General features: G+C 45.2%; 1 protein-coding gene across 1 annotated transcript in view; it reads left to right on the forward strand.

Annotated features, from left to right (window-relative positions):
• SYTL2 (synaptotagmin like 2) overlaps positions 1 to 27,993 on the forward strand; it is a 133,042-nt gene that overhangs the window by 46,136 nt on the left and 58,913 nt on the right. Inside the window, exons 6-8 of the mRNA XM_082248204.1 lie at positions 4,612 to 5,388; positions 12,939 to 13,004; positions 17,012 to 20,050. Of these exons, the coding sequence (XP_082104330.1) occupies positions 4,612 to 5,388; positions 12,939 to 13,004; positions 17,012 to 20,050 (3,882 nt within the window). The remainder of the gene's footprint in view (positions 1 to 4,611; positions 5,389 to 12,938; positions 13,005 to 17,011; positions 20,051 to 27,993) is intronic.

Below are 27,993 nucleotides of genomic sequence, written 5' to 3' on the forward strand. Positions count from 1 at the left end.
ATCCTCCAGACGGATGGAAAATAGGATTTCCATCTGTCCGGATTTCACAGACCGGATCGAATAGCAGCGGATGTCAGCGGAGATGTCACCGCTGACATCCGCTGCTCCATAGGGGGTGCATGGTGCATCCGATCCGGTCCGCATAAAAAACTGACAGGCGGACATGATCGGAAAGCCCGTTTGAAAGGGGCCCAAGGCTCCTGATATCAATAAAGTCCCCTGAGCAGAGTGCGGGGGGGGGGCGGGGCTGAGCCAATAGAGACCGGGGCAAGCGGCTTGATATGGGGGCACACAAAGAGGAGCCAAGAGCGCCGGTGGGGGGACCCAAGAGGAAGCGTTTCGAGGCAACACTGTGTAAAACCAATGCAAAAAGCAGGTAAGTATAACATGTTTTTGTTTTAAATAAAAATAACTACTTTGACCACTTGACCTCCAGAAGATTTACCCCACTTCTTGACCAGCCCATTTTTTGCGATACTGCACTCTGTTCCTTTAACTGACAATTGTGAGGTCATGCCATGCTGTACACAAATAACATTTTTGTCATTTTTTTCCACAAATAAAGCTGCCTTTTGGCGGCATTTGATCACCATTGCGTTTTTTTTTTTTTTTTTTTTGCGCTATAACCAAAAAAAGATCCGACCACTTTGAAAAAAAAGACAATATTTACTTTTCTGCTATAAACCTATTCAATAAAAAAAAAAAAAAAAAACGTATTAAAAAAAATCTAATTTCTTCTTAGATTTAGGCCAATATGTATTCTGTTACATATTTGTGGTGAAAAAAAAAATCCCAATAAGCGTATATTGATTGGTTTGCACAAAAGTTAATAGTGTCTACAAACTATGGGATATACAGTATACTGATTTTTTTTTTTTATATACTAGTAATGGCAGCGATCAGCGACTTTATAGCAGGATTACGATATTGCAGCAGACAATCGAACAGACACGTGAGACACTAATACAGTGATCGGTGCTAAAAATACCGTTTTTTTTTTAGAGCCGGCGGTCGGCTTTCCGGCGGTAACGACCGATGCGGCTCGGGAGCCACTCAATCGTTACCCCGGCGAGCAGGAGGGGACGTCCCCCCTCCCGCCGCCTTCCGCGGCTTTGCCCGGGTCTCTGTACCGCCGGCTGGATGGAGTCCCGATGAAAGCCAGAAGCGGCTTCGATCGGGTCTCCAATGGCGTAACCCGGAGGCGACGTCCCGTCCGGGTTACTCTGCTGCTAAAGGCGGCAGATTCAAAAAGTGACAGTATTAAAAAATGCAGTTTTTGGCGTTTTGAATATATGGAAGTGTAGTGGAGGGGTCTAGGGACTTTTAGACCCTCGATCCCTCCATAAAGAGTACCTGTCACTGCATATTGCTGTTACAAGGGATGTTTACATTGCTTTTTTTTAAAACGTGTTAAAATTAAAAAAAAAATAAATAGGAAAAAAAAATGTAGCCGCCCCGTCGCTGTTAGCTCGTGCACGAAAGAAAACGTATATGGAAGTCGCGCCGCAAATTAAATCGCTGTTTAAACCACACGTGAGGTACCGCCGCGATCGCCAGAGCGTGAGCAATAATTAAAAAAAAAAAAAAAAAAAAAAAGAGCTACACTCTAACTCTAAACTGGTAACCGTTAAAAAAAATTTTAAGCGTCGCCTATGGAGATTTTTATTGACCGTAGTTTGTCACCATTCCGCGGGTGTGCTCAATTTTAAACCGTAACATGTTGGGTATCTATTTTCTCGGCGTGACATCATCTTTCACAATATACAAAAAAAAATAGGCTAACTTTACTGTTCATTTTTTTTTTAAATGCAGTGAAATGTGATTTTTCAAAAAAAAATGGCGTTTGAAAGACCGCTGCGCAAATACCGCGTGACCAAAAATATTGCAATGAACGCCATTTTATTCTCCAGAGTCTTTGCAAAAAAAATATATATAATGTTTTCTAGCAAAAAATACTGCTTTAAACGTGTAAACAAAGTGTCAAAAATAGGCTTAGTGGGTAAAGTGGTTAAAAAAATAATAAAAAAAATTTCTCCAAAGGGCTGTAGTCCAATAAAAGATGCATGCACGACGTCTGTGGAGGTGCAGTGGAGGCCGTTTTCGATTTCAATGCGCAACCTTTCAATGCGCAGATCTCCGATCTGAAATGGCAGGCTTGCAGGTGGGGTGCTTCAGTAGCTTGCTTTTCAGTAAAACGACGATGGCAGAGCTGCAAAATGAAGAGGGGGTGGCTTCAGTGCTGGCTGTAATTCCCTGAGAGGGGCACTCGTAAATTGGGCTTCAGCATGGGATGGAGCTACAACCAACATTGACACAACTTAAAATGTAAATTTATTAAAAACCACTGCACACACTTTAACAGTACCAAGTGCTCTGTGCACTGCGTCGTCCAACCCCCCAGGAAATTTAACAGGAGTTTACAAATTCTGGCAATAAGTCTTCTTCTTTATACTGCCAATCAAAAGAAAGTGCTGCTTCTGACTTAAGCCATGGGACTGTTTTGATGCGTTGAAGGACCATATCGAATGCCTCTGGCTGTTGGAAGAGCACGTTGCATAAGGAGAACTCTTCAGCTATTGGAAAATCTCCCTTCTAGCAAATCTTCATTCTTCTATGGAAAGTGTGGTGAATCTATACATGTGTCAGGGATAGATTAGGACTATCTGTTCCAACTGTGAGAACAGGAAGATTTCCGCTTTCTGTCAGTCTTGGGAGTCTTATTTTCTGTATCTTTACAGCAGAAGTAGCTTGCAATCTGCAATATTTATTATATTTTTTTAAATTCCATTTAATTCTGAACTCCAGACAATACGCAGATAAAGTATTGTATTTCTGCCTAACCAGTGACATTTTTAAAACTTTGCCATATAGCCCAGCCTTATCTAGATGGGAAGACCTGATTTTCTATGCGCAGCTCAGTAAGGGCTTGTTGGCATTGGCTGCTAGCTAAATGCTCTGTTTACTTCAACTTTTACTTTTTTTTTTTTTAACTTTTTATTTGAAGTGACATCTGTCTGCACAGCAGTGTTGTACACTGCAATGCCATGCTTTCCAGGTTTCTGCGATAAAATACTACCCATCTGTATTCGGGATCGACCGATTATCGGTTTGGCCGATAATCTTCGGCCGATATTCAAAGTATTGGTATCGGCCACAAACTTGGCCAATATGACTGATATTTTCCTAGGGTAGGGCTGCCTCCGGAGGGGGATGGGGAATAGAGCGCCGCCTGATTACACAAAGAGCAGGGTTCTTCTGCTTACCCGGCGTGGGCGCTCTCATACGAAGTCCCGCCTCCTGGACCAGCTCCTTCCTATGAAAGACCGGACACTGGGTATCGTAGGAGCCGGTCCAGAAGGCGGGGACTTCGTATGAGAGCGCCCGTGCCGGGTAAGCAGAAGAACCCTGCTCTGTGTGATCAGGCGGCGCTCTAATCCCCATGCACTGGTCACTCTGCATTGGTTGAGGGCACTGGTCACTCTGCATTGGTTGAGGGCACTGGTCACTCTGCATTGGTTGGGGGCACTGGTCACTCTGCATTGGTTGGGGGCACTGGTCACTCTGCATTGGTTGGGGGCACTGGTCACTCTGCATTGGTTGGGGGCACTGGTCACTCTCCATTGAATGTGTGATTGAATGTGCAGAATATCAGCCGATACTGATACGCAATGGGAAAAATATCGGTATTGGCAACGAAAAACTGATATCGGTGGATCCCTAATCTGCATTTTACTGTTACTGCACTGCATCTCCTAGCTGTGTTTTGTGTGCAAACCAGAACAATTTTATTCTGCGTGCCTTAGTGGTGACCTGCGTCAATCCATTGCAGAAAAACACAGATCACTGTGAGCTCTAACACTTACAGGTCTTCGCACTTCCCTCCCATCCTCTGATTGGATTGTGAAAGGAGAAGCAGCAGAATGGTGAGATTATCACTCTGCTCCCTCCTCCTCCTATTGGCACAACTGGCTCTCTCTGCTGCTTCTTCCTGTCTGTCTGTCTGAGATCTGCTGTACAAGGACTGCAAGAGCCCGGTACCAAATTCATCCAAATTTGGGCACATACATGGTTTTACAGTTTAAAAATAAAGAAGAAAATAAAAGTTTATTTCATGCATCTCAGTAACCATGAACAGGTTTTAACTTTTTCTGCCCGGAGTTCAGCTTAAAGTAGTGTGTTTTTTACTTTTTTCTGAACAGCAATAGAAGACTTACACTGGCAGGTGGCAAAGCGCATTACATTATTTAATAGCTTGTGGTCTTTCCTTCACACCCATTCTAAATGCCCTGAACTGTTCACGCAGATAATGTATGGAATCCATGTAATGTTACCAGTGGTTGGAATGAACAGCTGTGCTCTATGCTCTGATGTCTTAAAATATTTGTTATATATGTGCTTTGTGCATCCATCTGTTAGCGTTTCTTTTTCTTTTTTTCAAATTGTAATCATTAAACAAATACAAAAATAAAAGCAAATTGCAAACATCAGACTGTCTTTGATTATTTATAATTAGACTTTTCCTTTTTCTTTCCTTTTTTTATAATGCATTGCTGTTTAGTTATGCATGCTGCCTTTTTTTCATTCTTGCCCTTATTTGCATGTCTTTTTCAGACATCATGTCGTCGTTAGCTAAATACGGTGTGAAATTGCCTTATCCAGAGCTATCCAAAAACAGGCTGAATGCACCAAAGGCTCAGGATGGCAAGAATTCACAAAACGAAGACATGCAGATTCCAGTGCCAAAGCCAAGAACTTTTAAAGTGAATGGTCAGCCGCAGGATCACTCGAACTCCACGCTTAAGAGAGATGACTCTTTTAATGGTACGGGCAAACCTCGAGGAATTTTAAAACGCAGGTCAAGTTCAAGCTCTACAGATTCTGAAAGTATAAGGATATCTCAGGGCATTGAGCCAAACAAAATTGTTTTGCCCGGTTCCCCCATACTTGAAGCTGGGCAGAATACCTTTTTTGATGAACAAGACACAACCTCTGATAGCACTCCAGACAGACTCAAACAAGTAAGATTCTCTGAAAAAATTCAGCAGAGGCCACCTTCTCCAATCCCAGAACCATACAGTGTCCGAGAAGTCGGTGAATATGGAATTTTGGATCCAGGTTTATCTGTCAAATTAGATAATGGACTGGAGGACCACAGTGACTCAGAAGACGACACACTAGACCGAAATTCTGCTGCTACTGAAATGTTAACTAAGATTCTTGAACAAAATGCTATGCTAGAAAACCAAGCTTCCATTATCGAGCAACCACCTTCTTTGGAGAATGAAAGGAATGGGGTGGCACCAAAGGAAGACTTGAGTAAAAATGATACGTTAAGGCTTGAAGCCAGTACTGACCTAAGCATAGAGCCCCCATCAAATATTTCTTCTGGTAAGGGATTTAGAGAATGTTTTGCATCACAGACCATTCGATCCTTGTGCATGCATACATTCTCCAGAGACATTTTAGAGATAGCCCATCAATGGTAAATCTAAGTTCAAAAAATCAAACACGCATACATACAGCTGTTGGTTAAAAATTTACATAATTTACATTGTTTACACCACCAAGTATTTTTAATTAATTTTCTTGCTTGCAAAACGGAATGTAATTTTTGAATTGTAGAAAGCTATGCTACATGTGTGGGGGTTTTTAATGTTGCGTTTTTGTTTAGAAAATGTGGGCAAAAATAAAACCACCAGAACAAATACAAGATATAAATTTATAAAATTATTTCTCTGTCGCTCATTGACAGACGCAGTCCTCTTTGATTAATATCAAATTGGGTTATACTGCCCTCTACAGGAGTAGGACACTAGGCAGAAGAAAACATTCTGGCCACACCTTAGGGGCAGTCCCAGAGGGTATATCCTCTCACTTCCTGCTACAGGATGTCAGTTTTTTTCTGTCTAGTCAGGAGTAAGGACCTAAGTTCCTTGCTGGGATCTTTGGTCCTGGCAAGATTTTTTAGATAAATCATTTTTTAGTTAGCTTTTTTCTCCAGTTTCCTGTGAGATCTTCAAGCAAATTATGCCGGATCTGGGCGACGGGCTGGATGTTGAGATCCAGTGGTCACCCCAGCCGGCCTACAAGCGCGTGCAGACTCCAGCTCCGCGCTGGATCGGCCGCGACACATTCAAACAATTATGCTGGAGCTGGGCGACAGGCTGGATGTTGAGATCCAGTGGTCACCCCAGCCGGCTTACAAGCGCGTGCAGGCCCTAGCTCCGCGCTGGGTCGGCCTGCGACATAGTCCCGCTGGACGGGGACTGGCCCTGCGAGTTAAACATCTCGCCAGGACGCCTACGACCAGTCGGAAACTGAGTCATGTCGTCTGCATTGGTCGACAGCCCCCCCAATTCGGTGGAGAGGGGTTCTGTTAGGAGTGAGTGCCCATCGGTTCCGGTATGGTGAGTAGATGTTCCCCCCTCCCCCCCCCTGTCAGGTTTTTGGGATGGATACGGGCCCCTCTGTGGATGGTCGGACCCTTTGATCTTAAGGTTCCCCCTCTATCCTATAACATGTTTCACAGATCTCCCTCTTGATAGTGTGATTTGGTGAATAGGAGATACACTCCAGGAGGCTTGGTTTGGGAGCTGACTATCTAATAGTCACTATAAAGAACTGGCGATGTAAGACTGGGATTACTAGTAGTCATGTAAAAGGGGTGATATAATACAATGCACCTACCCAATGCATAGTGATGCAGCACAGGGACTACCGCCATCCTCCCGCAGGTCGCACGGCATAAGCCGCTGCTATCCTCTCGCAGGCCGCACTATTCAGGCCGCCGCCATCCTTCCACAGGCCGTTCGCAGGCCGCCGCCATTCGCCCGCAGGCTGCAGAAGATCCACAGGCCGCCACCTTCCTGCCGCAGGCCGCACAGATCCCCCTTCCGCCGCCATCCTCCCGCAGCCACACGAGACCCGCAGGCCGCCGCCTTCCTGCCGCAGGCCGCACGGATCCCACAGGCCGCATGATTTAGCCGCCATTGTTGTCCACAGGCCGTCCGCAGGTCGCGCAGGCTGCCATTTTGGCGTAGCCTGGTGTCTCCTGCATGGGGGTGGCCATGTTTGATGTGCCCAGCTACCTCAAGGAGTAGCAGTGGGAGCGCCAGAAGGCGTGTAAAGGGGCGGAGCCGCCTCCTTTACCCGGGAAAACTATTCACAGGACTTCCTGGTCTGCATAGGACAGCGCTGAGAGCAGTTTGGTAGAAGCTTCTCTGCATCAGGTGGTGAGCCCTTGGGGTCTCTCTCTCTCTCTCTCTCTCTCTCTCTCTCTCTGTTGGGGTCCAAAGCAGGTACGCTGAGGGGCGCCATTGCGCTGGGGGATTACACATAAAGAAAAAAAAATTTTTTTTTCTTTTGCAAATTGTTGTTTGCTGGCAAGTGTTCCTGAATTAGTCATGGACCCTGCCACACATGTATCCCCACCTGGTCCCCTCGAGGTGGCCGCAGGACCCTCCAGTTCCCCTACAATTGATGCATTGTCAGCGGTTTTGGAGTCTTTTGTATCCTTGGTGGAGGTGGCCTGTCAGGAACGGGGCGCAAAGAAGCGACCCCCGCCTACCCCTATTTCATCTGACACTTCAGATACAGATTCTGAGCCTGTCACTGCAGCTGCAGGTCCCTCATCTGGGGCTTGTGTCTCGGGTACGGTCTCCTCAGACAGTGAGGAGGACGTTTCGGCATCCGCCATAGCCCAAGAAGAAGCGTTGGTGGATGCACTAATTGTGTCTGTCTGGGAAACCTTAAGACTTGAGGTTACACCGGCAGAAGTAGCTGATACTGAATTTCCAACCAAAATGGCGAGGGTGTTTCCCTTGCCCAAATGTTTTGGTAATATAATTAAAGAGGAATGGGGTCGTCCAAAACGAACCCCTGGTATTTCCAAACGCATTATTAGGCGTTATCCGTTTGAGGAATCCCTCCTCAAAAAATGGACAGTACCACCATTGGTGGATTCACCGACTTCCAGATTAAATAAAGCTACTGTTATCCCATTGGAGGACGCTCCGTCCTTTAGGGATCCGGGGGATCGTAAGGTGGAAGCCGTGTCTCGCTCCATCTTTTCCCTGATTGGGTCAGCTTTTAGGCCAGTGATTGCAATTGGTTTGGTTTCACAAACATTGACAGAATGGACCAAGTTGTTACGCCTGGACCAAGTTGTTACGCCGGGACTTAGAAGGGAGAAGCATCCCCCCGCCAGGGAGAAGCATCCCCCCGCCAGTATCAGACCTGCTGGAGCAGATGATACAAGGGCTACAGTTTGTCTGTGACGCCGCTCTGGACGCCACTCCATTGTTGGGGCGGGCATCGATTTCAGCAGTGGTCCTCAGGCGTGTGCTGTGGTTAAAGTGCTGGTCGGCGGATCAAGGTTCCAAAAAAGCTTTGGCTAATCTCCCCTTTCAGGGGAATCGCCTATTTGGGGCCACCTTGGATGAGATTATCAAGGATCTCACTGGGGGCAAGAGCACTTTTTTGCCACAGAATACTAAGGGTAAAGGACCTCGTCAGAGACGGGGGCCTTCCTTTTCCGCTCATAAAAAGTTTTTTCGCTCCGCTGGGGCGGGCGATAAGGCAAAGCCCCTCCAGGAGCATTCAAGGGGCGCTGGTCGGGTAAACAAAAGTCCGGCTCTTCCAGAGCTGAAGATAAGACTACTAAAGCCTGAAGGTGCGCCCCCACCCATAGCTGGGGTGGGGGGACGTCTTCACCGGTTTCCGGATCCATGGCTTTCCAGAATCCCGGACAAGTGGGTTCGCAAAGTCATACGGTCAGAATACAAGATCGAGTTTCGATCACTTCCACCGGTGCGATTCTTCCCTTCCAATATCCGACTATCCCCGGATCGCTTAGAAGCTTTGCGGGGGGCAGTAACGGATTTAATGCAACAAGGAGTGGTGGTCCACGTTCCTTGGACAGAGCGTTTTCAAGGGTTCTATTCGAACCTATTCACAATACCCAGAAAAGAGGGCAAGGTGCGTCCAATTCTGGACTTAAGAGCACTCAATCTTTTTGTCAGGGTACAAAAATTCAAAATGGAGTCCATTCGCACAGTAGCGGCCTCCCTGCATCAGGGGGATTTTCTGGCGTCCATAGACATCAAGGATGCCTATCTTCACATTCCCATTTACGCAGGACATCAGCGTTTCCTGCATTTTTCCGTAGAAGAGAACCATTATCAGTTTGCGGCATTACCCTTTGGTCTCGCCTCGGCTCCCCGGGTCTTCACAAAGGTGTTGGCCCCAGTTTTGGCGCTGTTGCGACAGCGAGGATATCGATTCTAGGTTACCTAGACGATCTTCTGCTCTGTGCGGAGTCTCCGCAGACTCTGTTGCTAAACTTGGAGATCACTATGATCTCTTTGCAAGAGTTCGGGTGGCTGGTGAACCTGCAGAAGTCATCTCTGGTTCCCACCAGGAGGCTGGAATATCTGGGTCTAATTTTAGACACATCCAGGGCAAAAGTGTTTCTCCCTGCGGAGAAACTCCAGAAGATTCAATCAACGATTCAGTTGTTACTATCCGACAACTGGCCTTCCCTTCGGACTTGCATGAGGGTCCTGGGTCTGATGGTGGCTTCCTTCGAGGCAGTACCATTTGCCCAGTCCCATACCCGAATCCTTCAAAAAGAGATTCTTCTCAAATGGAACCAGAATCCAGATTCCCTGGACAATCGGATCCGACTGAGCGAGCGGACCAGGGAGTCTCTGGTCTGGTGGCTTCGGTCTCCGATGCTCAGCCAGGGGAAGTCATTTCTTCCAATATACTGGACGATTGTCACCACGGATGCCAGTCTATCCGGGTGGGGAGGAATTCTCGGCAAATTATCTGCTCAGGGGCTTTGGTCCCTGTAAGAGTCCAGGTTACCGATAAATGTATTGGAACTAAGAGCGATCAGACTTTGTCTGACTCATTGGACCGAGCAGCTTCGGGGCAGCCCGGTGCGGATCCAGTCGGACAATGCCACAGCAGTGGCTTACGTCAATCACCTGGCGGCCATAGAAGTGGCCAGCATTCTTCGTTGGGCGGAACGGATTGTTCCAGCTCTCTCTGTGGTATTCATTCCGGGTGTGGAGAATTGGCAGGCAGATTATCTCAGCCGTCAGATTCTGGATCAAGGGGAATGGTCTCTTCATCCAGAGGTATTCCACCAACTGTGCCTTCGTTGGGGCACCCCGAATGTGGATCTGTTGGCATCTCAGCTCAACAGGAAAGTGCGGAGGTTTGTGGCTCGCTCCCGCGATCCTCTAGCAGACGCGCTGATCGCCCCGTGGGGGCAGTATCAGCTACTGTATGCCAGTTATCCTGGTAGCTCCGGACTGGCCTCGTCGGGCCTGGTACGCCGACCTGGTCTGGCTGGTCGCAGACGTTCCTTGGCGACTTCCTCTCAGGGAGGATCTGCTGTCGCAGGGACCGATCTTCCATCCTGCTTTACGATCGCTGGCTTTAACGGCCTGGCTATTGAGACCCAGGTGCTGAAGGACAAAGGGTTGTCAACTTCAGTGATTCCTACTCTAATTAAAGCAAGGAAAGCGACTTCCAGAAAAGTCTATCATCGCACATGGAAATCTTATATCGCGTGGTGTGAATCCCTTGGGTTCCCTCCACGTTCGTACTCGGTGGCCCGAATATTGGCTTTTTTGCAAAAGGGGATTGAGCAGAAACTGTCCTTGAGCACTATCAAGGGTCAGGTTTCAGCATTAGCAATCTTCTTTCAGAAGCCTCTGGCTACTCATTCCTTGATGCTGAGTTTCATCCAGGGAGGGCGACACCTGGCTCCACCGGTGCGCGCACCCTTACCGCCCTGGGATCTTAATTTGGTGCTGTCGGTTCTTCAGAAACCTCCCTTTGAAAATATCAGGGAGATTCCCTTGCTTACTTTATCCCAGAAGGTGGCCTTTCTGGTGGCTATCACTTCTGCACGCAGGGTGTCAGAACTGGCCGCATTATCCTGTCGTTCCCCATATCTGGTGGTTCATAGGGATAAAGTTGTTCTTCGTCCGAATCCATCCTTCCTTCCTAAGGTGGTTTCAGAGTTTCATTTGAATGAGGACATTGTATTGCCTTCCCTGTGTTCTAAGCCCAGTCATCCTTGAGAATTCGCGTTGCATTCCTTGGATGTAGTTCGGGCGATCAGGGTATACTTGAATACTACGGATTCATTTCGTAAGACGGATTCACTTTTTGTGATCATGGATGGCCCTAAGAAGGGGTTGCCTGTTTCTGCCGCGACCATCTCTAGATGGATCAGACAGACGGTGGTATAGGCTTATTCTATTTAAGGGTCGGGATCCCCCGTTCCCTGTTAAGGCGCACTCTACTCGGGCGCTTAGTGCTTCCTGGGCCTTCGGCCATCAGGCGTCAGTGGTTCAGGTTTTCAAGGCGACTACTTGGTCGTCGGTTCATACCTTTACAAAATTGTATAAGGTTGATGTGCTGGCATCGGCGGATGCCTCTTTTGGCCGCAAGGTTCCTGCAGGCTGCTGTTTGAGGAGACTGTTGGTCTACCTCGAGGGTTTGTTGGGTTTTTCACTTAGGTCTTATCTTTTTGCTCGATGAGTCCCTTGATGCTTCTGGTCGGCTCCGGTTGGGCCTTCTGGATTTTGATTTCTGTTATCCCACGCCTCATTTGTGGCACTGCTTTGGGACGTCCCAATTTGATATTAATCAAAGAGGACTGCGTCTGTCAATGAGCGACAGAGAAAAATTGATTTTTGTAAGAACTTACCGTAAAATCCTTTTCTCTTAGCTCATTGACAGACGCAGTACCCGCCCCTCTATTTTTGAGTTGGGTTGGGTTTAATTCTCTGACACTGCTTTGTGACATAACTGACATCCTGTAGCAGGAAATGAGAGGATATACCCTCTGGGACTGCCCCTAGGGTGTGGCCAGAACGTTTTCTTCTGCCTAGTGTCCTACTCCTGTAGAGGACAGTATAACCCAATTTGATATTAATCAAAGAGGACTGCGTCTGTCAATGAGCTAAGAGAAAAGGATTTTACGGTAAGTTCTTACAAAAATCAATTTTTTTTTTAAAAGGGTGTTTTTTTTATATATTTAGTTTTTTCATTGAATTCTGCTTTTACAACATTTTTACATCCATGTAACATAGCCCTACAAAAGAAATTAGATAAAAAAAAAAAAAAAAAATATCCGTCCGTCTCTTAATCATGGACTTAAGTCATGTGTGAATTAACGTTGTTATAATTCTGTTTAGAATCAAGCAGGAAGTTGAACCTGTTTTCTGATGAAAATGGAATGATGGGTTTTCAAATTTAAATTTATCACTTGTGATTCATGATAATCAATACTTTTTAATGCTCCTGTCTTTTTTTTTTTTTTTTTGTCCCTTCAAGTCCAATTTGACGTGTGTGTGTGTGTGTGTGTGTCTGTATTTGTATGACTTTTTTCAAGTATATCAAATGATTTTAGTTTGACAATTTTGAACTAAGAAATCGGTCCTCCCAGAACAAGTTGATCAGTTTTGAGTGAACTCTGGCAGGTCCAGTCATACATTTTGTTAAACTTCAAAGGAGAAGTCTCCACCCCTTCCTGTAAAAGATCTAATTTTTTTTCTTTTTCTTTTTTTTTATCTTTTGTAGTTGACACAAACTATTTTCAGATCTATGCCAAACAAATCTATTACCTGCCTCTTACCAGATCCTAGGCATTGAATACAGCACAGGCTGGTTATTGCTACTTGTACAGCTCTGTGATCAAAATTTAGTAAGTTATGTAGAGGGGAGAGCCTCAACACCAGAGCCCCAAAAAGTTTTTAACAAGCCAGTCCTAGATCAAATCCGCACAAAACTGGTAAATCTTTTTTTGGGTGAACTTAACATTTTAAATGGTACAATAAAAAAAAAATAAAGAAATCAAGCATTTTGTTCCCTCTTCCTAAACTGTTTAGTAAATTCTTTTTTGTTTTATTTTGTAGACGAGGAGCCTCTCTATGCAGTTGTGAATAAGACTCCAGCAGCTTCCTCTCCAATTCAAGCACAAGGTAAGGAGATGTCTTTAAGTCTATTTGTGGAAGGAGGGCACTACTAATTTGGCAGGTGTGTATGGATATAATTAATTTAACAAAATACTGAATCATATGAAGAGTCAGAAATTGCTTTAAATTATGCATGCAAATTGTTGACAATCCAAATGATGTTGATGCCTTCATAAAACAGTGGAGAGTGTAAGAACACTTAAAAGATATTGCCAAATTTAACCTGCCAGCATTCAAATTTTTGGACAGGTCCTCCACATTCTTAATAGTGCAGAGATAAGTTGCTGTGTTGTGTGTTTGTTTTTTTATTTTTTTTATTTGTGAGAGTCCAAAATGCTCTGAATATCCATTATGGGAGGGGAGAATGAGCTTTAGATGGTCTGAGTTTAATTGCACCTATGCCCAGACTATGAAACGTAAAGGAGAAGTACAGCCAGAGCTTATTTGGCTGTACTTCTACTATGGATCACAGGAGTGACGTTTGTTCTGCACTCCTGTGACCTGCTGTCTGCTGACACCACAGAGCCAGTCCAGGAAGGCTCAGGAAGAATTTGCAACCGGAGAGCCTAAGCTCTCCTCTACAGCCTATCGCTCACAGTGAACATGGAGGGGGGGGGGGTGTGCAGAGAGCCTAGCAAAATATCAAAAAAAAAAAAAAAAAAAAAAAAAAAGCAAAACCCATACTACTTTTAAAGAATTTACATATTCCCAAAACCCATACTACTTTTAAAGAATTTACATATTCCCAAATAGAAATAATACAAAAAGCCATCCCTTGACTTGTACTATGATGCAATGTGTTAAAGATCACAACAATGAATATAAAGCAATATTTTAGGGCCAGTTCAGACGCTGTCTGATTTAATCCTGTTCATTTTAAATGGCCTGAATCGCACTCTACAGAACCAAAAGTTGTGAATGCACAACTTCTGTACCATGCAATCCATTGCAGGCCTGTTACCATTGAAGCCTGCGGCAGATCCCCACTGCAGTACATTTTGAACACGGTTCAGCAAAGCGCACGGAAATGGGGGTTTTCTGCACCCCATTCTGATGTGCCCGGGCACTCAGATTCTAACAGCTTGGAAACACCAGATGTGTATTTACATTGTATGGCTGGCAGGCTGCCAAGATTCTGTTGCAATAGAAAATCTTTAGAACAACAACTTAATTTGTGCCTCTGTGAATTTGAAGATTAATTTCTACACAATGCTTATAGCTATAGGGGTGAGTGAGGACTTTTTTTAAAGTGCTTCTACTGCTTACTTAGCATATGTATTACTTTAGTATGCATAGCCAGGGTACCATTTCATTTTAAAGTAAAGTTTGACCAACCTATAGACATTCAAATATTTACATTTTAAAATAAGCCCTTACTGACCTGTGCGTTGGGCATCGCAGAGCACTTTATTGTCAAAATTTATAATGACACTCAGGTCAGTTGTTTGGATTCTTAATAACATTTTTTTAACCCCATTCTCTCTACCAGCAATGACTTGACTGCCTTTTTAGCCTTCTGGTTTAATTTAAAATGAGTGTACTGTTTACCACGGAAGACTACCAAGTCACTGCTTGAAAGAGACCTATATTTAATGGTTAAAGAGTAGTTTAATTTCACCTCAAACTATATATTTTTTTTTCTCTATAAAAATTAAGTAGACCTCTGGCTAAGAGTCCTTGCTTGGGTAGGTAAGATTTTCTCCTAAATCAACTTTATTTGTAAAATTTGAGCTATTGTAAAGAAAATTTATTAGTGTTTTTGCATATATTTTTTTGTCCTAACAAAAAAAAAAAAAATTGCGTAAACATGAAAAATACATTGTAGCATATAAATTATTTATATAGCCAGTTGTTGAGCTGCAGGCTCCTTTCCACATGTTTACTTGTATATTCATATCTGCTCTCGTCAAGAAAAGCTTGTTTAAAAATCTCAAGCTTGAATTTTATAAAATTTTTTAGAATGACAACTCCTTCCACCTTCTACCTTCACTGTTCATAGGGGAGTTTTAATAAGAGTCTAAAGGCAAACATCTGCTGTTGTGCTCTTTAGAAAATCTCTGTTCTGTAAATGCTATGTAATGGGTGCACCCTATATTAAATGTATATTGGCAAAATTAAATGTTTTGGTATGCGATACAAAAAAAAAGTCGATTGAAAAACTTAAATACATTTTAAATAAAACTCACCCAAAACCATTCAAGTTTTCCTTCAAGATTCAAGAAAGTTAGGCCCCATTTTACAAAATTTCGGGACGGGTTTATCTTTTTTTTTTTTTTTTCTTTTTTAAAGCTGTTCTTTAGTTAAGTTTGCAAAAAAAGTCCGCTTCAAATACTCAAGCTGGTGACTTGTGTATCTGTCAAGGGATCCAAGGCTGTCCTCACCCAAGCCATCTCTTCATTGGTCTATTGGTTCCTCATCCTGGAATGCTTAGTGTAGGAAGCTGGCTTCAAAGTTGCAAGGAGTCAGTCGACTCTGAATTGTCCCACAGCGTCCTGGGACCTGTGATGTGTCCCAGAAGGTTGCAGGGGAGGAATTCTAGTGGACTTAACCTAGGTGATTGCAGCGGATGTGGGAGCAGGTACCTGAGAACTAAATTCTCATCCCCCCCCCAAAAAAAAAAAAGTTCCAAAAGAAGAGAAAAGGGGGGGGGGGGAGGGCAACACTTATGAAGTGTATCTTAATCCAACATTTTGTGTGACAAGATTAGAAATATTGCTAGATTTGTATCGCTGTCTGTATCCCCAATGAGGATATTTTACCCTCAATCTTTCAGTTGGGGTCCCTATTACAGTCATGGCTCAACATCAAGTTATAGGTAGGGAAGCCTTTGCTTAATGAGTAAATGTTCAAAGGCAGCCTACTAATATTCTAGTAGGTAATCTGGTGCAATAGTTATCAACACAAAATTTAGACCACCTTCTCTAGATCTGCATTAGTAATTAGTAATGTCCCATTTTTAATTGGATTTGTTTTTTCATTATCCATTTACTGTCTTCAATTATTAATGAAGTCTATGTAAAAACTGCTATAAGTTTCAAACACTTATGACAAGGAAACGACTTTATTATTTTTTTATTTTTTTTGTTTAGACAAAAATAGTTCTAAAATGAAGAACCATATGCAAACCTAATATAGCATAGTACAGAGGTGAAAGATCTGAAAATTGTATTACCCTTGTTCTAGGTCACATACCAGAGAATACTTCCTTTACATAAATGATAGTTCCCTTTTTTTCCCCCTTGAGATTGTATATATAAATAAAATAAAAAAACTAGGTCAGGGCAACAGCCAATCGGCTAGCATTTCAGGAAGCCATATCAACAATTGAAGCCCCTTGGACATGAAAGCTAAATTTTAAATGTGATTGGATCACATTTGGAATACCTATGCGTCAACTGCCTTATCTGCCAAAGGGGTTTGTATTTCTGTTCAACCACTTAATTGATTTAGGCACACCCTAGCATAGTCAGCCTGTCCCTAACTTGTTACTGGACCATGAAGGAGAGGCAGCACTCTGATTTCCTCACTCTGCACTCTCCCCTGCAAGCATATTCTGATTGTTTGGTCACCATGAGCTAATGTGAAGGCAGAGCATCAATGTCTGTGTGATTCTCAATGTTTAATTGATATAGCTACCCAGGGGTGTAACTAGGATACAGCAGCAAAGGTAGCTGCTCTGGGCACAGAGACAGATAGTTTTACTGGAGGGACTCAAAACACTACTTTAAAATGCCTCTGAGGCGTTTTTCATTAGATTGAGAATTGAATCCACCTACAACTACTGTATTTTACCTAAAATTGCATTTCTGGGGAATCTAGCATGTAAGAATGCTTAAAATGGGTTAAAAAAAGCATGGTCTGGATTTTTTTGTGGGAGGGGATTAGGGTAAACTCTGTGCCCAAGATGTTGAAATCTCTAGTTGCACCTCTGTAATGGAATGCTCAGTATGCTTATTTTAGCTGTGTTGCAACTGTAGCATCTGGAAATACAGTTAATCTTGGTTTTCCCACAGACTTTGATATGGACGATGCCCTCATGGAGCCAAGGTTTCATGGCCAAAGAGGGAAGACTCAAAATATTTACCTTAATGAGAAGCCGCTGGAGTTTGGAAAAAGCTTTAGTGGAGGAGGAAAAATATTATTTGAGTCCAACTATCCTAGTACGAAGCACAAAGAAAGCTACAGCCTTTCCAGTGAAGAACTGATTCCAGAAAGGGTCAGAGTTGCCAAAACATCACCCAGTAAAATGGGGAATAAGCCAGTGGCTCTTACCCAAGACGGCGATGATCCTGTTGAATCTGTTGCACCTTGGAGACAACATTTTATATTGGATAACCAAGAACCAAGATCGCCTTCTCCTGAATTGGCCAAAGAACAAAAAACTAACTTTAAAGCTAGAGACTCATTTGATCAAACCTACTCAGAAAATCCACCTACTTCTAAATATAGCAAAGAGACAGAATATAAGTCTAGAGTTCTCCAAAATAGGTATGATTCTGAACATAAGCCACTTGGATTGACCGCTAACTTAGTCCAAAAAGCATCAGAATCTTCTAAAACGAGTGGTAATCTAGATTCTTTAATGTATGAAAATAAAGGAAGAAAAGACTTGCCCAGATCTGCACATTTTAACGTGATGTCTTTGAAAGAGCGAATGAATGAAATGCCAAGGGAACAGATGTCAAACCCTAACCAGTTTCAGAGCTTAAAGCATTTCTGGAATGTAGAGGAGAAAAATCTGCCCGGAGAAACCGTTACATCACCAGATAAAATCCTCATGCATTTCTCAAGCAGAAATAAGCCCACTAGATCTGATATTAGACAAAGAAGCTTAGAGATACCAGCAGATGAAGTAATACTCCCGAACACGCTGGGCAACCTTTCAGAAGAGGAGCAGACTTCTCAGAAAGTAGCTTCGTGGTTAGCACAAACACCGACTGTTTATGTGGATGGTCAGATGGATCAAAATGAAGATCCCTTATCTTCTGGGAAGGAAATTGTAGAGCATGTCCAAAAGTCAGCAATGCCTAAAAAATCTGATGATGAATTTACAAACGCTCATCAAAAACTCAGAGAAGAGGCTTTGGAAGCCCCTAAGGTAACGGAAACGAAAAAATTCAAGACAGAACAAATTCAGCTGGTGTCACAGGGGGAGCCTGACTTGGTGTTCCACAAGCAAACCACCATAACCTTTTCTCCTATTTCACAAAATTACATAGAAAGGAGGGCTCCTACTTCAGATCCTAAAATGACAGACCGAGATTTTTATGAACGAGTTATACAGATGAGTAACCAAGAGTCCCCTGCAAAAGAAACTCTCAGTATTGCACCAGAGAATGAACCTTATGATGAAAATATGCATAAAACCATGACTCCAGAAAAGTCACCCAGGGAATATAGAATTGGTTTTGAGTCTTTCAATAATGGTGTTTTAGCTGAAGAGGTGCAAAAAGAAGAATCAAGTCTTCCCAAAGAGGAAAGCGAGGCAGAGGAAATAATAGAGAAGTCAGCAGTACCCAGGAGTCGAGATCAGCAAGATTTTAGCTTTGCTTTGAAAAAACTAGAAATTGAAGCCTCTAAACAACCTCCTCTTCCAGATTTTGTCGTGAAAGATCAAGGTGAGATACCTAAAGAAGAAATGACACAAAATACGGTTACGCCTGTGAAATCCTCATTTAAAATTGGCTTTGAACATTCCAGCTCAGCCAATGATGCAAATGAGTTTGAGACACCTACAGATCACACAGAGGAAATAATCGAGAAGTCAGCAGTACCCAAGAGTCGAGATCAACAGGATTTTACCTTGGCTTTGAAAAAGCTAGAACTTGAAGCCTCTAAAACACCTCCTCTTCCAGATTTTGAAGTTGAATATCGAGATGGGTTCCCTAACGAAGAAATAACACAAAACACAGTTAATCCTGTGAAATCATCCTTTAAAATTGGCTTTGAACATTCCAGCTCAGCCAATGATGCAAATGAATTTGAGACACCTACAGATCAGGCAGAGGAAATAATCGAGAAGTCAGCAGTACCCAAGAGTCGAGATCAACAGGATTTTACCTTGGCTTTGAAAAAGCTAGAACTTGAAGCCTCTAAAACACCTCCTCTTCCAGATTTTGAAGTTGAATATCGAGATGGGTTCCCTAACGAAGAAATAACACAAAACACAGTTAATCCTGTGAAATCATCCTTTAAAATTGGCTTTGAACATTCCAGCTCAGCCAATGATAATGAATTTGAGACCCCTACAGATCACTCTGTAAAATTGCAATCTCAGCGTAGCTATGCATCTTTTAAAGAATCTGCTACTGAAGTTCCCAGTGACCTGGAAGAAACTATAGAGAAGAGCACAGTACCAAGTAAAAAAGATAATGAGGATCTCAGTATTGCCTTGAGAAAGCTGGAGCTCGAGGCCATTGAACACCAGTCTGATGAAGAATATGTTGCTGACGTCAATCAAGAGGTTGAGTTTGCGAAGCCGGAAAGGCAGCTAGCTTTTCAGACATCCTCAGAGGATCATTCTGATCTAAATTATCCACACCTAAGTAATGATGGGAAACGCATGGATGACCTGGAGCAGCCACCAAAGGTGTCCTCATATGGGTTAAAATGGATATCGCCGACAAGTCAGCCAGACACATTTGATGGACAAGGAAAACTTTCAGTTTCCGAAGAACAACCAATAGTAAAAAACAGAGTTGAATCTCAAGAAAGCAGTGTAGATTTTCACAACCGCTTAATGCGGTTGGAGGAACAAGCCAAGATTCCTGAAGACCCTGAAGATCTGTTGGTGGATGATACGGTTAAAGTTTCCCAGTTGTCGAACCGAGAAGTAGTAATTTCCAAAAAGGTGTACTCCAGCATCGAATCAAAGCCATTGATTGAAAACCTCAGTGAGAGTGGGAAGGCTAAGGAAGTTGATTATTCATGGAATATACCTAAAGACATTAAGGATTCTAAATCACTTGACTATTCCCACTATGAAGAGCTGGCAAATTATCCCCACTCTCCTGAACCCTCTGGCTCATACACGGGAAATGGAAATCTGCTATGTGAGAATTTTTATTTTTATTTTATTTTCATGATTTGTTTCACAAAATGTATGTAGAACAGTAACAGACTATTACAGTTGTTTATGAGCTAGGCCTAAATTTGATCATTCTCTCATTCATTTGACTTTTAGAAGTTTCAAGTTACCCCCTTGATAAGTTACCACTACTTCTAATTTATCAGGACTGTCTTTATTCTGTGATTTGATCTATCAGTTACCCACCTGCTCAGGTGAACCATTGCAGAACAGTTATTTACAATGGTCAGTATTGGAATTGCTAAAGACAGTTTAGCTGAAGGCAAAAACAGTTGCAAATAACTAGTTTGTGCTAGGATGGTTTTTTTTAATTTTTTTATGCTAAAAACAAATGCTAGCTTAATTTCCCTGTAATTTAACATTCGTTTAACATTAGTTCCACGTGTTAAAGTTTGAACTCAAAGAAAGATCTAAAAAGCCAATATTATAGGATAACACCATCCATCCATCCATCTTAAAGTCTAACATTAAGCAAGCTCTGAGTCTGTTTCCACCTTAAACCGTTTTCTCCTTTTTCTTTTACGGGAGCCTAGGGTTATTCTCCCAGCTCCTGTTAAAGATGAAATTGGCATGGCATGGGTGGCTGCAATTGCAGTGCTGTGCCATTATTTACAGGAAGTTTGAGCATGAAAAACGATGGGTCCTGCCTGCTACCACTGCAGAGGGACTCGTCGTTTTTAATAGAACTCAAGTGTGGCAATATCTCTGCCCTCATCCAGTGACATTTTCTCCAGCCCTGTAACCGAAGGTTTGTACCTTGGTACATACCAACGGTTGCAGAAAGCATCAGCTGTAGCCTTTGCATTGCACTCTGTTCATTGATCCCAGGTGCAATGCTTTAAGTTTATTTTTTTCCAAAAGGTGAACTTCCCTACCGGGCCAATTCTGACATTTCTCTCCTACATGTAAATAATTTATGGTTTTTGCTAGAAAATTACTCAGAACCCCCCAAAAAATTCTATTTTTTAGCAGAGACCTTGGAGAATAAAATGGCCATCATTGCAATTTTTTATGTTGCACGGTATTTTCGCAGCAATTTTTCAAACGCATTTTTTTGGGGGGAAAAAATACTTTAATTTAATGCAAGAAAACACAATATGTAATCCAAGAAAACACAATATGTAATCCAATTTTTTGGTAAAATATAAAAGATGTTGCGCCGAGTAAATGGATGCCTAATGTGTCATGCTTCAATATTGCGCAAACTCGTGGAATGGCGACAAAGTACGGTACTTAATCTCCATAGAGTACACTTTACCAGTTTAGAGTTAGAGGAAGTCTAGCGCTGGAATTATTGCTCTTGCTAGAACATTTGCAGCGATGCCTCCCATATGTGGTGCAAACCCTGTTTACATATGCAGGTGCAACCTACACAGGCGTTTGCATCTACACAGGGCACTTTAAACATTTTTTATTTTTACTGTCCCTGTTTTTTTTAGATCAATTTTATTGCTATTACAAGAGATGTAAACAGGAATAAGGCATGACAGGTCCGCTTTATGGAGACGATGATAAAAAAAAAATTGATCTCCGCTTTCCAGGGGAAATGGCAGTGTTTACATCTGCCAGAGCCAAAAGTAATGTCATGACGCCGCTTCTGGCCTCCCATGATCATACAGCTCTATGGTACCCCAGGCCAGCATCATCCAGATTTTTCCCCTTCAAGTCTAGGACATCATATGACGTCCTACGGGTGGAAAGGGGTTGAATGCAACTCTGTATCTACCTGGATTTACCCTCAATTTCATTCCCAGTGACACTTGTGGTCAGGACAATTGGAAAAAGTCAGTCTCCTAAACGGGAACCCACCCCTCCTCACGATAACCAAATCTAAAAAAGTTTTGCCTTTTTAGTTACAATTTAAGAATGAATGGTAACAGAGCGCATGAATGGTAACAGAGCGCAACATTGTGCACCCAGCCTTAATGCAGAAAAAAAAGTATTGTGTGCAGTACTTGTTTAAAGGTTATTGCCAAGAACAGATAATCCAACTTGTACTATTGTTCTTGCAGTGCAGGTTAGAAGGTGGAACAAAAATCTATATACGACCAACATATATGCAGTTGCTCCAGGTTTAGTAAAGTTTTTCTCTTGCGTCCTCTGACAGTCGCCGCCCACTCATACAGTCATCACTTATGGGTATTGACCGCTTATCCACAGGAGTAAGCTAGGCAGAAGATTTTGTTAGAAACATTCACAAAACTTTGCATGGACACACCTACAGGGGGCTGTCCCTCTGGTCCAATACCCCCGGCTAGCCTCATTCCCAATTCAGTTTGTCTTTTGCCTAGTTAGGAGTAAGATAGGCTTCCCTGTGCTGGGGCTACAGTCTCAGCCTTTTCTTCTGTTTTCTTACATTTTATTTTATGCTAAGTGTGTTTTTTCTTGCACTGATAGCTTTTTATTTGTTCCTGCGCTTCGTTAGTCAGACTTCGGAAGACTACAACGTTTGCGGAGCTGGGAATCGGACTGGTTGTACTAGAGCCTTACGGAATCCCAGCCCGCCATCGAGAGTTTAGCGGGCTACGCGTATGCCCTGGCCTCGCAAATGACCTGTCCCTGTCCTCCGGGACAAAGCCAGCAAAGTGGCCACTTCGCTAGGATGCCTCAACTGCGGTACGCCGTGTGTTGCTAGAATCCTGTTTTGGCTGACGTGGTGGGAGGCTTCCCGTTCACATGGATCGGTGAGTACCATGCTACCCCCTCTGTCTATGACATTGTATGCCCAGGGATGTGTGTGTGGGGCCTTCTCCCGTTGGGGATGGCAGTCTGTTTAGAGTCTGTGTGATCCCCCTCATGGCTGTCTGTTTGGTCCCTGTGTCTCCCTCACGGTCCTTGCTGGGGCACTATTTGCGATAATGCCGCACTGTGGGGGGTTTGCGGGGGTCCCGGAGTCCCTCGGGAGTGTGTGGTGTCACTTTGGGGGTACAGGCATGGTTGTGGGGGCTGCTGCGGTGTAAAAAAATCGCGGGGCTGCCATTTTGGATGTGGGCAGGCTGTTCTGGCTTCATGTATGGGCAGTCAGCAGCCATTTTCTCTAGTTTAATTTGTGCCCTTCAGGCGCCATCTTGCGTGTGGCAATGTTTCTTTGCTTAGGGCTCGGCGGCCATTTTCCCGGAGCCTCCCCATTACTTTGCATTGGCAGCCATTTTTGCTTAGCTCAGACCATTGTTGGGCCTCTAGCGGCGTGATGTCATTTCCTTCATCCTGACGATCCGATCGTGCTGGAAGTGTGGTAACACTTCTGGGGGGCTGTGTGCTTGTTTTTTGGGGTACTACCTTTGCTGGCAGTATTATGTTCGATGCCTTAGTGCTATAGACTAGTCCTCATTGCAGGGCATTGCGGTGGAATCCGCCGCTGTCACTTATTTAAAGGGCCAGTGCTATACATTTTTTAAATGTGTGTTATGGAGTCCCAGGACAGCAAATTCCCCCCAGCTGGGGCGGGGGGCTCAGGCATGCCTGAATCCTCTGTGATGGGCTCCCTTACTGCTGCATTGCGACTTTGGCGTCTAAAGTGGATCTGTTAATGTCTTGGCGGGCCTCTCAAACGGCCCAGATTTTCTCAGTCTTCTGATTCAGAGCTAGAATGGTTACCATGGACTGTGTGCCCCCTGAAGGGTCCCAGTCCTCTGTCGGAAGGAGAGGAGGATGATGAGGGGGACGACTCCCCCTCTGGGTCGGCCAAAGAATGCGCTGCTATGCCCGCACTTATTAGTTCTGTTAAGGACATGCTACACTTGGAGTATGAGCCCCACCCGCCGGGTAAGCGGTCTTCTTTTGGGACCCGCAGAACCCAGAAAGCGGCTCAGGTATTTCCCTGTCCCGCTGAGTTTCACAAAACGGTGAATGAACAATGGCGCAATTTAAAGCGCAATTTTGTGGTACCTAAGCGGTTTTAGTACCGTTACCCCTTTGCGTCTCCAACTGATTTGCGCTGGACTGTGGCCCCTAAGGTGGATCACAAGGTATCCAGATTACACAAGGCCACTCTGATGCCCACGGAGGCTTATCCGGTGCTTAGAGACCCGGCAGATAGGTGGGTGGAATCTCTTACTCGCCATTCCTATATGGTGGCAGGTCCCTTGATGGCGCCTGTGTTCGCCTCAGGCTGTGGTGGAGTGGACTAAGGTGCTCAGACGCACCCTTGTGGCTGATTCCACCCCTCCTGCTACTTTGGAGATGGTGGACCAAGTTATTCTAGCTGTTTTAGACCTGTGTGATGCGACCTTGGGTGAGGCCCCTTTAGTCTCACGTTTATCTGCTGTCGCAGTGATAATCCGTCGCCTTGTGTGGCTGTAGAGCTGGTCGGCTGACCAGACTTCCAGGAAGACGGTGTCTGACATCCCTTAGGCAGGGAATCTCCTTTTTGGGGACTCCCTGGACAAGTTGGTTAAGAGGGTCACTGGGGGTAAAAGCATTCTGCTGCCCCATGTGTCCAAGGGTAAGTTTTTTTTCCGCGGTAAGCGGGGCCCTTCCTTTAAAACCTTACCAGGGGTCCTTTCGTGCCTTCAAGGCAGAAGACGAGGGCAAATCCTTCTAGGCCTCTGGTGGCCAGAAGAAGCCTCGGGCGGGCAAAGTCTAAAGCCGCCCACTCTAGCATGGCAGCCCCGTCCACCATTCAGGACGGGGCTGCCATCCACCATCGCGCCCAGCAGACAGATTCTTCCCCTCAAATCTTCATTTGACCCCAGATAATTTCCAAGATCTCCAACGGGCGGTTCAGGGTCTCCTCGCCCAGGGGGTGATTGTCCCGGTGCCACGTCGGAACAGGTTTCGGGGGTTTTACTCAAATCTGTTCACGGTGCCCAGAAAGGAGGGCAAGGTGCGTCCGATTCTGGACCTAAAGTTTCTAAACCGCTTTGTGCAGGTTCACTAATTCCGTATGGAATCCCTCCGATCGGTGGTGGTCTCTCTGAACACGGGAGATTCCTGTCTTCAATCGACCTCAAGGATGCGTATCTACACATCCCTATATTCGAGGGTCGTCAGAGGTACCTCCGATTCACAATCGCGGAGGAGCACTATCAATTCGTGGCGTTACCTTTCAGTCTTGTTTTGGCTCCTGTTCTGGCCCTGTTGCGGGCGGGGATCACAATCCTTGGATATCTGGACGATCTCCTGTTAAGGTCGAGTTCCAGTCCAACTCTGTTGCGCGATCTGTTAACCACGGTTCAGATGCGCCAGGAGTTCGGGTGGGCCATCAGCTTTCAGAAGTCGACATTTGTCCCCTTCTGTTCGTCTCCCTTACCTGGGAATGGTCCGGGACTCCGTCCATACGAGAGTTTTCCTGCCGGAAGGACAACGAATCCTCATCACTCAGGACCTGCATGCGGTCCCTAGGATTGATGGTGTCCGCCTTCGAGGCGATACCGTTTTCACGGTTCCACACGCGATCTCTGCAAGCGGAGATCCTAGCCAGGTGGGACAGGCATCCTCAGTCCTTGGAAAGGAGGTTATCTTTGAGTCACCGGGTCAGAGCGGACCTTCTGTGGTGGCTCCAGTCTCCGGCTCTGATGGAAGGGAAATCCTTCCAGCCGTTGTTATGGAAGGTGCTCACCACGGACACCAGCCTGTCGGGCTGGGGTGGCATTCTGAGCAAATTGTCTGCCCAGGGCACTTGGTTGGAGGAGGAATCCTCCCTACCGATAAATGTCTTGGAACTGAGAGCGATCAGACTGTTTGCTCCGTTGGTGGGATCGTCTTCAGGGCCACCCTGTGCGGGTACAGACGGACAACACCACTGCGGTGGCGTACATCAATCACCAAGGGGGCACCAGGAGTGCCCGGGTGGCCAAGGAAGTGGCCGAGATTCTGTCTTGGGCCGAGACGCGGGTCTCAGCGCTTGTTGAAAACTGGCAGACCGACTATCTGAGTCGCCAGACCCCGGACCGGGGGGGAATGGTCCCTACACACTGAGGTTTTTCAGATGCTGTGTGCGCGATGGCACGCCTCCTCTAGACAACAAGGTGGGAAGATTCGTGGCAAGAACGTGCGATCCTCTGGCAGCCGCCTCGGACGCGCGCTGGTGTTGCCTTGGAATCAGTGTCGCCTGATTTATGCCTCCCCCCCCCCCCCCCATCCAGTTGTTGTCACGGTTCCTTCGCAGGTCGGTTCCGAGGTTGGTGGTCCTGCGGGCCCGGACTGGCCGCGCCGATCTTGGTACGCGGACATCATGCAGATGGTCGTCGAGCCTCCCTGGCGGCTCCCCTTACGAGACGATCTGTTGTCTCAGGGGCTGATCTTCCATCCTGCTTTACAGTCGCTGGCTTTGACGGTGTGGCTGTTAAAAACCAGGTCTTGAGAGATCGGGGTCTCATCGGCGGTCATTCCTACCTTGCTTAGAGCTAGGAAGGCCTCGTCCGGTAAGAATCGCAGGGTTTCCATCCTCGCTCCTTTTTCAGTGGCGAGGGTGTTAGCCTGCCTGCAATCCGGTGTGGACTGACGTCTTGCGCTGACCACTATTAAGGGTCAGCTATCTGCACTGACCATTCTTTTCCAGCGCCCCTTGGCGTCAAAATCCATTGATCCGCACCTTTTATTCAAGGGGTACGTCACCTGGCCCCCCCCCCCCGGGAGAGCGCTCTTACCCCCTTGGGGACTTGTATTTAGTTATGTCCATTTTGCAACTTCCTCCCTTTGAGAACATCAGGGAGATTCCTCTGCCGGCGCTGTCACGGAAAGTCACCTTTCTGGTGGCGATCACATCTGCTCGCAGAGTGTCGGAGTTGGCGGCCCTGTCTTGCCGCTCCCCCTACCTGGTGGTTCATAGGGTTAAGGTGGTCTTGCGACCTCATCACTCCTTCCTTCGGGAGGTGGTGTCTGAAATCCATCTCCATGAGGACATTGTTTTGCCTTCCCTGTGTGCGAATCCTAAGGAGTTTGCCTTGCATTCATTGGATGTTGTCAGGGCGATCAGGGTTTCCCTGTCGTCTACCGAATCCTTCAGAAAGTCGGATTCTCTTTTTGTCCTTCCTGAGGGACCTCGGAAGGGTATGGCTGCGTCTGCGGCAACCATTTTTGAATGGTTCAGATGGACGGTTGTACAAGCTTATTCGCTTGGGGGACGGGTTCCGCCCTTCCCTGACACAGCGCACTCTTCCAAGCGGTGGGTGCGTGTTGGGCCTTTCGCCATCAGGCGTCTGTGTTGGTGCAGAGCGGCGACCTTGTGGTCCGTGCCCACCTTTACAAAATTTACAGACTTTGTTTAGGCATCGGTAGATGCCTCCTTTGGCCGCAAAGTTCTGAGTGCGGCAGTACTTGGAGGGGGGGGGGGGGGGACATGGCATTTTTTAGCCAGTCCCCTCCTGTTAGGGTTTTTTCACCCTTGATTAATTTGCCTTCCTGGGTTTGTTCGCTCCTGTTGAGCTTTCCTGTTACCCAGCGGGTTACCTTTCTGGTTCAGATACGGTTCTTTTATCTGACCTTGGGTGCTTCGTTACCTTTGAGACGGTTGCGTTTCCCACCCCTCTACACTGCTTTGGGACATCCCATAAGTGATGACTGTATGAGTGGGCGGCGACTGTCAGAGGATGTAAGAGAAAATATAATTTTTGTAAGATCTTACCGTAAAATTATTTTCTGAGTCCTCTGACAGTTGCCGCCCCTCTTTTGGGGTTCATGGACTATCTACTGCTTGCTACCAAACTGAATTGGGAATGAGGCTAGCCGGGGGTATTGGACCAGAGGGACAGCCCCCTGTAGGTGTGTCTATGCAAAGTTTTGTGAATGTTTCTAACAAAATCTTCTGCCTAGCTTACTCCTGTGGATAGGAGGTCAGTACCCATAAGTGACGACTGTATGAGTGGGCGGCGACTGTCGGAGGACTCAGAAAATAATTTTACGGTAAGATCTTACAAAAATTCTTTTTTTTTTCTTCTTTTAAAGTGGTTGTAAACTTCAGACCTG

Source organism: Pelophylax lessonae, assembly GCF_965119305.1.
Source record: "Pelophylax lessonae genome assembly, chromosome: 2".
Taxonomy (NCBI): Eukaryota; Metazoa; Chordata; class Amphibia; order Anura; family Ranidae; genus Pelophylax; species Pelophylax lessonae.